General features: G+C 35.8%; 1 protein-coding gene across 1 annotated transcript in view; it reads right to left on the reverse strand.

Moving 5' to 3' along the window:
• KDM7A (lysine demethylase 7A) overlaps nucleotides 1–12,313 on the reverse strand; it is a 74,762-nt gene that overhangs the window by 33,919 nt on the left and 28,530 nt on the right. The window contains exon 2 of the mRNA XM_065883879.1: nucleotides 5,774–5,859. Coding sequence (XP_065739951.1) covers nucleotides 5,774–5,859 — 86 coding nt within the window. The remainder of the gene's footprint in view (nucleotides 1–5,773; nucleotides 5,860–12,313) is intronic.

The following is a 12,313-nucleotide window of genomic DNA, read 5'->3' on the forward strand; positions in this document are numbered from 1 at the left end:
TTCCTGTAATCAATTATAGTCTATTTAATCAGAAACAACAATTGTCAAGTACAATAATACTCACATTTTTTAATACATTTCTAAGGCTGAAGAAGTAAAATTTAATGCTGCAATTATAGGCAATTAACTGTGGGTTTTAAAAATTCTTTTTATTTCAAAAATGATTTTAAAATTAAATCAACAAATTCAAATTAGCAGATTGAGCCTTTTATAATATCCACATTCACACATATAAAATCTCACAATTATTTAAAATCATGATTTTCACTAGAACATTAGGTCATAATACGATTTTTATGGATCATCCACATCATCCCCTCAGGACAGGGCCTTTGATCCCACATCGGAAATCTATTTTAACAGCACAGTTCCCTTCTCTGTTATGTCAAGATTTATTCCCAAAATAAGCATGGTTACACGGACACAAAGAATAGCAGGTGACTGCATCATAACAAAAGGAGGACAAGTAACATGACAGAATAAATAACTTCTGGTCAGATCTAACACTCAGATCCCGTGATTCTACAGCTCTGGGAGGCTACAATCTTTTTTTTTTTTTAATTTATTTTTCATTTATTTATTTTTGGCTGCATTGGGTCTTTGTTGCTGTGTGTGGGCTTTCTCTAGCTGCAGCGAGCAGGGGCCACTCTTCGTTGCGGTGTGCAGGCTTCTCATTGCGGTGGTTTCTCCTGTTGCAGGGCACGGGCTCTAGGCGCGCAGGCTTCAGTAGTTGTGGCTTGAGGGCTCTAGAGCGCAGGCTCAGTAGTTGTGGCTCATGGGCCTAGTTGCTCCGCGGCATGTGGGATCCTCCGGGACCAGGGCTCGAACCCGTGTCCCCCGCACTGGCAGGCAGATTCTTAACCACTGTGCCACCAGGGAAGCCCCGGAGGCTACAATCTTGAATAAGCACAGCAACCAAAATCAGGACACTTGGTTTTGACTCCTAGTTTAGTCATAACTTGCTCTGCAACCTCGGGCAAATCTCTTTAATGTGTCTGGGTCCAGTTTCCTCAATGTGGAAACGAAGGGAATGAGTACAGTTTTTCAGACTGTGTTGAGGAACGCTTAATAAAAGGGAAGATGGAGAAGAGGTTGAAGTAGGAGCTCTGGACCTCATTCCTCTTTCCCCCAGAGGGGCACCACCTAATGTCTTTTGTGTGGTATCAATGTAAGATTTCAGTTTTACTGTTTTTTTTCTTTTAAGTTTGAAAATCACTTTTAAGCCTAAAACCTCCATGATTCTGGGAAATGTACTGATGTCTAACTTACTTAGAATGAATCAAAAAATAAGGTGGATAGACAGTGGGATCATTACACAGACAGATATGAGATAAAGCAAGTAATGTAAAACGTTAATAGTAGAATCTAGATGGTGGGTTTAGAGGTACTCGCTGTAAAATTCTTTCAACTTTTCCTGTATGTTTGAACATTTTCATAATAAAACCTTGGGGGAAGGACACAACTCTATGAGTCTAAGTTATTTCAAATCCTTCGCCTTACAAAGATCATAATAATAAAATAATGCTGGATTCTCATGTGGATAAGAAGTCACACTAAATAATCAATAGGGGTGGAAATCAGGCTTATTCATATCTAAGAGTCTAAAACAAGATTCTCAAGTTAATTTATGGCAGTCAGACCCCCAAGATGGAAGAGAGTAAATCCCGTTTTATAAAAATGTCACGGAAAAACTGACAATCATTAAGCAACCTTCCTAGAAAATACCATTAAGGTGTCCTTTGTGTGTTACTATTTTTTTTTTCTCACTTAAAATCAATTCTAAAATTCAAGGGTATTTCATTCCAGGCTTTTTCTTCCCTACAAATATATACATACATAACCCCATTTTATTTTCAACTGGGATCATAATGTTTATCCTGCTTACCTTTCTTATCATGGGCATTTTCTCCATATTAAATATTCAAAAACAATTTAAAGGCAGCCTAGAATTTTAAGATGTAAATGTAGATGCATCTTTAAATAAAGATGAAATTAATATTTATATACATAAATCTGTTTCTTGCTATATATTGCAAACCTGCCTCCAGAAAAGTGGTAAGTAACTCACATTCTTACCAATATATATGAGCAGCCTATTTGAAAAGCCCCAGGTCAACAGTGGGAGGGAGGGAGGGAAAAAGAGGGAGAAAGAACAGACTGCCTATTTGAAAATAAACAATGATGTTACACTGTTTTAATTTTCATTTTGGTGGAACAGATTAGAATTCAAACAGATTTGGGATTGGATAGCTATGGGTTCAAACTCCAGCTCTGCCAAATAGCTACATGAAAGACCTAGTAAGATAATTTTTCTCACATCAAGGTGTTACAAATATCAAAGGAGATAACATAGGTCTAGTCTTTCTTAGCATAGTGCCTGGGGCAACCAATATGCTGCCAATTTCTTTTCTTTTCTTTTAAATGTGCTGACTTGCAGGACTTTAACAGAAGGCTACACTGTCCTGTTGGGCCAACATCCTTAACACATAAAATCAGTCGCTGCAAGAGCTGACTGAATTTCTTAAAGGAAGGAGGCCAGTGAAAGAACCTTTTAATAGTGGTCATAGGGAATGGAGAGAGAATTTTGAGTTTAGATTGCATGTGCCTGAGGAGCACTGAGAATATGTGTTTAAGTATCAGGCTGGTTTTTTTTTTTTTTTTTTTTTTTTTTTTGCGGTACGCGGGCCCCTCACTGTTGTGGCCTCTCCCGTTGCGGAGCACAGGCTCCGGACATGCAGGCTCAGCGGCCATGGCTCATGGGCCCAGCCGCTCCACGGCATGCGGGATCTTCCCGGACCGGGGCACGAACCCGCGTCCCCTGCATCAGCAGGCAGACTCTCAACCACGGCGCCACCAGGGAAGCCCCAGGCTGGTTTTTTTGACACTGGACCTCGAACAGAGTTCTTAATTCCCATTAAGAAGGTAAAGTCTAAATTCACCATATTTATGGATATTATACTGTCTCAATGGTATCTGTAGTAAGGATTCCTGGGGAGCTCTCAAAGAAACAGGAAATCGTTGGTGGCAAGCAGAAGAGGCTTAAGACCAAAAGGTATGACCCAAATTAGGGGCGAGGATGAGGGGTGAGGAGCAGTGGAGGCTTAAATCAAGATAAAACAGATTCCTGGATCTTGGGCATTTTCCTAAAGGGTACTTAGAGTTGGACTTTTGCCCAGAAGACAGCCAATGCCTGATCTTATGTTATTCAAGGAAGAGAAGCATATGTAGGGGCAAGTAACAGTCAAGCTTCCCTCTGAAGTGTTGTTATTCAAAGTGCAGGTCATGATCCATTACGGGTTGTGAAATCAATTTAGTGAGCATGACAAGCTTTTAAAAAAATTAAATCATATAGGAAAAAAGAAAATAGAGTGCATTACATTCAGTAGTGTTTTCTTTTTTTTTTTACGTGGACCACTTTTAAAGTTTTTATTGAATTTGTTACAATATTGCTTCTGTTTTCTGCTTTGGTTTTTTGGTTGTGAGGCATGTGGGATCTTAGCTCCCCGACCAGGGATCAAACCCACACCCCCTGCATTGGAAGGTGGAGTCTTAACCACTGGACCGCCAGGGAAGTCCCTGCAACAGTGTTTTAAACACTACATTATTCTGATTCATAGTAACCCCTTTAACATTTCATGGAAATTAAATTATTTCATTTTGGGGTTATTAAATTCTAAATGGAAACTTACATTTTAGTTCTGTTTCCCTTCTTGACATAACAACCCAGTATTATTTATTTCCTCAAAGAATTACACTTGCTCAATAATTACTTCAAGTTATATACTACATACTTCAGTGCTACACAAAATAAGAACCTTTAAAAACATTTATATTAACAAATTAGTCAATTACACGTGTAACAATTCTACCAATTTGCTAACCTCAAATTTTATACTGCGTAACTAACAAAAAGGATAATCTGTATTTTACAAAAAAATATTTTAATACATTCATATAGCTTAATTTGTTAAATCTCTTAGAAAGAAACTGATAAACTATTAATATTTCTAACAAAACAGATAAGCAGTCAGTTGCTCCTAAGTCTCTTTTGAGAAAATCACTTGCCCATAACCTCAGAACAAAACTTCTATTTTAAAAAAGTACTAGGAAAAAGGCTGCATTCAAAATAAAGAGGTTGTATAGGCTACCTATATCTGACCCAAGCGTGTATCAAGGTATGTTCGGGAAAAGCTCAGTTCTAAAATGACTAAGTCTACAGTTTTTCTCTTTAATTTTATGAACACAAAAAAGCTAGCATGCAGTCTAAATTTTTAAGAAAAGAAATAATTACAATCAAAGGCTTTTTTTTTTTTTTTTTTTTTTTTTTTTGTGGTACGTGGGCCTCTCACTGTTGTGGCCTCTCCCGTTGCGGAGCACAGGCTCCGGACGCACAGGCTCAGTGGCCACGGCTCACGGGCCTAGCTGCTCCGCGGCATGTGGGATCTTCCCGGACCGGGGCATGAACCCATGTCCCCTGCATCGGCAGGCGGACTCTCAACCACTGCGCCACCAGGGAAGCCCCAATCAAAGGCTTTAAAATCTCTTCTCTACTCTCATATTTGTACAATTAATATTCCCATCTATTCCTCTAAAGAATCTGTAAAAGGCTAACAATAATATCATTTTGTATGTGTTGTTGGTGTACTCCAGAGGACACGTGAGCTTCCCTGCCCATGCCCTCACGCCTCAAGAAGAGTGCAGGCAAAGACTTGGTCTGGCCTCTGCCTTCCGTGGGACAGGGACTGTGGGGAAGTTGCTTCCATCACAGAGGATAGCTGGGCAGGACTCTAGGCCATACGCAACAGCATGACCTAATTCGGACAACAGGAGTAGTACTTTAGCATATCGGTGCCCTAATTTTCTCCTAAAAGTATAAAGCACGTGTGTGCATTAAAGTCTTATCCTATACTGTTCACTGTCGCAAATAGTACTGGAAGATTTTTTCTTCTTCTTCCAGTTTTATTGAGATATAATTGACATACAGCCCTGAATAAGTTTAAGTTATACAGCATAATGATCTGACTGACACACATCATGAAATGATGACCACAGTAAGTTTAGTGAACATCCACCATCTCGTGTAGATACAATAGGTGAAATAGGAAAAAAAAAATTTTTTCCTCTGATGAGAACTCTTAGGAGCCACTTTCTTAACAACTTGCATAAAGAACATACAGCAGTGTTAATCATATTTATCATGTTGTACATCCCTAGTACTTATTTATCTTATAACTGGAAGTTTGTAGCTTTTGACCATCTTCATCAAATCCTCTCCCCCATCCCTGCTTCTGGTAACCATAAATTTGACCTCTTTTCTATGAGTCTGTTTATTTGTCTTTGAAACATAAATGACCAACAACACTGTGTTAGTTCCCAGTGTACAACATACTGATTCAATATTTCTATACACTTCAGAATGATCACTACGATAAGTCTAGTTACCATTCTTTTTTTTTTTTAATTTATAGAGATAAAAACAGCCAGAATCAGGAAAATTATACTTTATTGCACTTTGCAAATTGAGAGCTTTGAAAATATGTATTTGAGTTTGGGGGCTTTGCACTGGCAATTAAGAAGGATAGTATTTTTTTCATTTAATGTTTTGACTTGTTAAATAATAATTCAAACAAAAAGTGTGTTCTCAACATCTTCAGAAAAATCTTCCTTAGAGTTCTTGGTGGGTATAATATAACTAGTCAGAGCATCATTAAAGTATTGTCATGTACATATTAAGTTCTAAAGTTCAATTTTTATTTAAGCTTCTGGTACTTACTCAAGGAGGAACCATGTAGAACTGCACAGTTGGGACAGTGATACAGGTCGATGTCAACAGCATGATGTTCTTCTACGCCAACACAGCTAAGATAAAGAAAAATAAAGCCAATGTGTAAACAAGGTGAAGATTTTCACTTAGCTATAACAGATTGGTTAGAATTTAGCTGAGAAACGTACAACCTCACCAATAAACTTTGTGAAGTACAGAAACACATGCAAGAATAAATTTAATTCTCTTCCTTACATACTTGCTGAATAATTGTGGGGTTGAATATGTGGGAAGTGATTCACTACTAGCAGCAGTAGAGACAGCAGAAGTAACATAGTTATAAACCATAAAACCCTCAAACCATTATGTAAATACTACCTGTTATGGACTAAATGTTTGTGTCCCTCCAAAATTCACATGCTGAAGCTGTACACTCCTGTGTGACTGTATTTGTAGATAGGGCCTCTAAGAAGGAAGTAATTAAGGTTAAACGAGGTCATAAGGATTGGCGCCTTAATCCAATAGGATTAGTGTCCCTATATGAAGAGACACCACAGAGCTCACATACCCTCTCTCTCGCCTCTCTTCTCTCTTCCTCTCCTTCTCTCCTCCCTGAGCAGACTAAAACACCACTTAACTTTAAAATATGACTGTCATCAGCAGAGGTGATTAGTAAATTTGGGTAACATCACTGACATGGTGAGAGCACTGAGTCTTAACAGTTCTGCTTTAGGTCTCATATCCCTAATTAACCGGTTAAATTAGTTTGAGGCACTGTATCTGGAATACTCCATATCATGGAGTATACAGCAGCAGCACTTAAATAAAAATAAAGTTTAAGGGGACCACCTAAGAACTGATAAAACTACATAGTGACATCTTGAAAACAGGAGTAGTTCACCAAAGAAAGACCACAGCAGCTTTGCTCACTTCCCAAATAACTTATTAGGGTAAAAATTTATACATGTTTGGACTCCCAAAAAGTTTCAGAACAAAAACACAACCACAACTAGGACTTGAAAAAGAACCAAAGCAGACCTAACACAGAATTTTGGGGCATCAGTTGACAGGTGTAACAGTGGAAGAGAAAATTAGTGAAATGGATGACAGGCATATCATTCAGAATGTAGCAGAGAGAATAAGACGGTGGGAAATACAAACAAGACTGTAAGAACCACGAAGGATAAAATGAAAAAATGTATAACATACATTTAACCACAGCCTCAGAAGGTAAAGAGAGAATAGGGGTAGAAGCAATATTATGAGCTAACAGTTAAAAATTTGCAGAAATAATGAAAGACACTGATCTCCAGATTTAAGAAACCCAACATATCCCAAGCAGGATGAATAAAAAGTCTACATCTAATCACATCATAGTAAAACTGCAGAAAAACAAAGTCAGAAAATTTCAAAGCCATAAGAAGAAAAAAGCACAGATTACTTGCAAGGATGAGAGACTTCTCAAAGCAATAATGGAAACTGGAACACATTAGAATATCTTACATGTGCTTAAAGAAAATATCTGCTAACCTAAAATATTAACCAAGCGTTCAACATTCAGTTAAAATGTGTTTCGGGGGTGGGGGGGGTAAGTAATTGTACAACCAAAAACTGAGAGTTCACCTCCAGCCAATCCACAGTAATGAAAATGCCAACAGATGTACTTCTGGCAGAAGGAAGATGATCACAGAGAGGTCTGGGATGCAAGAAAAAACGGAAAAGCTAAGAAAAGTAGAGTAATAAATATGTGGGTAAATTTATACAAACACTGACTACCTAAAACAAATAATGTCATGTGAGGTTTAAATATATATACAAAGAGCTAAAACACATGACAATAGCAGCATTTGAGTCAGGAGAGGACAAATGGAGTTACAGGGTCCCGAGGCACTTATACGAGAAGGAAAGAGAAGGTAATGATTACTGTTAGACTTCAATAATAATGAGTTGAGGACCCCTATTATAATTTCTTGGGAGACAACTAAAAGAACAGAAACAGAGAGCATAGCTCCCAAACTAGTTGGGGGCAGAGGGTGATTAAAAAGAGGAGGGGAGGAAAAAGAGAAAAAAAAACAAAAAGACTAAAATAAGGTATAAATTCAAATATATCAGTAATTATATTGTATGCAAATGGACTAAATGCTCAAGTTAAAAAACAGATTATATGGCTGGACTTAAACAATACAATTTGCTGGTTATAAGAGACATAAAACAAGGATACATTAAGACTGAAAGTAATAGGATGGGCAAATAAATACCACAAAAATAGTGATCAAAAGAAAGTACAGCCATATTAAGCAACACAGAATCCAAAGCAAAAAATATGAGATAAACATGTTCACTTTATAATGATAAAAATTTCAATTCACCAGGAGGACAAAACAGTAGTGGAGATTTTGACAAGTCTCTCAATATCTGATAGAATAAACAGGCAAAACAAAAATCGATGAAATATACAAGATTTGAACTGCAGGATTAAAAAAACATGGCCTAATGAACGTTTATAGAATCCTACACCCAACATTCATAGAACACACATTTCTTCTGAAGCACACATGGACCATTGATAACAAGTGATCATACACTGGGCCACAATCAAATTTGAAGGTCTGAAATCAGAAATTCTCTGGCCACAGTTCAAGATAGAAAGCAATGACAAAAAGTTAACTAGAAAATCTTCATGTGTTTAGAAATTAAGAAATAATATTCTAAATAACCCGAGTCAAAAGATAAATCATAATAAAGGCTAAAATTACTGAATTAATAAACATCTACCTCAAAAAAGTTACAGAAAGAATAGCAAAATAAACCTTAAAAATACAGACAGAAGGAAAACCAAAAGAACAGAACTGATGACACGGAAAACAAACATACAATAGAGCACTGAACCCAAAATTGATTCCTTGAAAAGACTTGTAAACCTCTAGCAAGCTCAAGAAAAATGAGATAAAACATAAGTAAACAATGGTAGGAATGAAAAGAGAGAGAAAACTATAGATTCTATACATGCTAAATGCAAAAGAGGGTATTATGAACAATTTTATGCTAAAAGATTAAAAAATATAGATAAGTCAGGCAAACCTGGGTCACGAAGAAAAACAATATTTGAATAGTCCTAAAATTGTTACTTATATTAAAAATTATCCCCCCCTCCAAAAAAAAAAAAAATCCCAGGCCCAGCTGGCCTCACAAGCAAGTTCTAGCAAATATTAAAGGAAAAAATAATTCCAATATTATATAAAATTTGCACCAGCAAGTAGGAAAAAAAGACTTACTTTCTAACTCATTTTATGATAGCATGACCTTGATACTAAAACTTGGAAAGGATGATACAAGAAAGGAAAATTATAAGTCACTCTCATTTATGAGCAAAGATGCAAATAGCAAGTTTGGTTTATCTCTGGAATGCAAGGTGGTTTTAACACTAAAAAATTTAATCTGTGAAATTTGCTACATTAACAGATTAAAATAAAAAACCATATGACCATTTAAAAAGAAGCAGGACAAGTATTTGATAAAATTCAACATTTATTTATGATTAAAAAGCAAACAAAACCCCTTAGAAAATTAAGACTACAAGGATACTTCCAAAATCTGGTAAAGGGTACTTATAAAACTCCTATGCAAATAACATGAGAGCAGTCTCTTTGAGATAAGAGCAAGACAAGAATGCCTGATGCTACCACTTCTAATGAAACTTATCCTGGTGTAGTAAAATAAGAAAAAGAATTAAAAGGTATAGAGATTGGAAAAGAAAAAGCAAAGCTGCTACTGCAAATGCTGTGGTTACACATGTAGAAAATGAATCTGTGGATAAATTACAAAAATCAATAAAAAGAAAGGTGGCAAGATACAATACCAGCACATAAAAAGTAATTGTACATCCACATACCAACATTATAAAGCTAAAAAATGAAATAAAACACCATGCGCAACTGCAGAAAAAATGTCAAGTATGCTGGAATTTAACAAACACTATGCAAAGACCCCTTTAAGGAGAATTATAACACATTATTAAGAGACTTTAAAGAAGACCTAAATAAATGGAGATATACATCATGATCATGGATTTGAAGTGCAATATGTAAAGATATTAATTCTCCTCAAATTGATTTATAGATTCAATCTAATCCCAGTCAAAATCTGTAGAACTTGACAGGCTGATTGTAAAACTGATATGGAAACATAAAGAGCCAAGGATACATAAGGCATTCTTGGCGGGGGCGGGGGGAAAGAAAAAAGCCAACTCTCTACCAGGTATCAAGACATATTTTAAAGTTGTAGGAATGAAGGTAATACAAAACTGATACAAGAGCCCCCAAACAGACCCAGGCATATGTGGACACTTATGCAGCAAGGACAGACTTTTCTGTAGGAGGTTCTGAGACACCATTTATATATCTGTATGGGGAAAAAATGAAATTAGACACCTATCTCACAACATAAAAATTTATTCCAAAATAGATTAGAAACACACATGAAAACACACGTGAGAGGAAAACTACAAAGGTTGTATAACATAAAATCAAAATATCTTTATGACTTTGTGGTAGGAAGTGTTGTCTTAAAACATAAAATGTACTATCCATAAGGGTAAAAACTGGTAACTTTAATTATACTAAAATATATAGTTCATTAAACTATAAAAAATGAAAGGATAAGCCAGAGTGGGAGAAGACGTTACAATAGAGATAACCATCAAAGGAATTATACCCACAGTATAATAAACTCCTACAAATCAATAGGAAAGGGGAGGGGAGGGGAGGGGAGGGGAGGGGAAAGGAGGGGAGGGAAAGGAAAGGAGGAAAGAAAGAAGGAAAGAAAGAACCCAGTAAAAAAAAAAATGAACAAAAGATGTAACTAGGCACACAATAAAAGGAAATACAAGTGACTGATACACACATGAAAATATATGTAACCTCATAAATAACTGGAGGAATGCAAACTAAAACCACAATATGCTCACCATATTGACTAAAACTAAAAAGTCTACTGATACCAAATGTTGAAGATGATGTGGAGCAATGGAAACTCATATACCACTGGCTGGAGTAAATTTGGCACAGCCATTATGGAAAACAATTTTGTAAAAGAACTGAAGAATCCTATATTCTATGACCAAGCGATTCCTCTTTTAGGTACATGTACCTTAGAGAAACTCATGCATGTGTGCACAAGGACACTATACAGGAAAGGTTACAGAATCATTATTTCTAATAGTCCATTAACAGTAAAATGTATAAACTACAGTATATTCTCACAATGGAATTCTGCATAATAAAAATGAAAGAACTATAGACCCATGCAATAACTGAATGAATTATATGAATGTCAATATTATGTTTAAAAAAAAAGACAAGAATATATACAATGTATTCTATTTATTCATAAAGTTTAAAGCCAGGCAAAGCTGAAGTACAGTGTTTAGGGATTCAACTATAAAGAAAAGCAGAGATAGATCATAACAGTAGGATCACAGATTCCTCTAGGGAGTTGTGATCTGGAAAGGACTGCGGGGAGGTGTCTGGATCCTGGGTGGTTGTTATTACAAGGGTATATGTTTTATAATCATTCATTAAGTTATGTATTTATGTTTTAGACACTTTTCTGTGTTCTTTCACAATTAAAATACTTTTAAGGATAAAATTCTATCTACAATAATATAAAAAGATTAAGCAAACAAAAACCTTGAATTAATCTAACAACTGAAGCAAAATATCAAAAACAATGTATCTTAAAGATCTGTGGATACCCCAAAATAAACCTGTTCTCATTTGAGGACTCCAGTACAATTGCTTCCATAAAGTCTTTGGGAGTCTGAGTAGAGTTTGACACCATCAAGACAAAAAAAAAAAAAAAAAAAAAAGTCAAAACCAGTTGTCAAAAATAACATATTTCCATTTGAATATTCAATCCATGTAACTGAATCAAGTACTTGCAAATTTACTTCTATAGAACGGAAATTTCTTTGGTTTTATCTGTCCAATTTAGATACACTTCATTTATTTCCACAGAAAGCAAAGGTGAATATGCTAACTGTTTAGAAAGTTTTTTTAACTGAAAAACTATCAATTTCCAATCCAATAAAATAAACCTTATGCAAAATTTTTTACTTATTTATGTACAACCTATGGGTCCACGGTTTTTTATAAGACATCCAAAAGGGTTTCTGTAGCCTAAAGAAAAGGTTAAGAATCATTGGATAGTGTATTCTCACTTCCCAATTTCAAAACTTACTTACAAAGCTACAGTAATCAAGACAGTATGGTACTGACATACAGATCAATGGAACAGAATTGAGAGTCCAGAAATAAACCCTTACCATTCAGGATCAACTGATTTTCAACAAGGGGTGCCAAGATCATCCAATAGGGAATAGTCTTTTCAACAAACGGTACTGAGACAAATACATGCAAAAGAATGCAGTTGGACCCCCACCACACACCATATATAAAAATTAACTCAAATGGATCATATATGTAAATGTAAGACCTAAAATTATAAAACTCCTCAAATAAAGCATAGGAGTAAATCTTCACGGCCTTGAAT

Source organism: Phocoena phocoena, chromosome 9 (assembly GCF_963924675.1).
Source record: "Phocoena phocoena chromosome 9, mPhoPho1.1, whole genome shotgun sequence".
Lineage (NCBI taxonomy): Eukaryota > Metazoa > Chordata > Mammalia > Artiodactyla > Phocoenidae > Phocoena > Phocoena phocoena.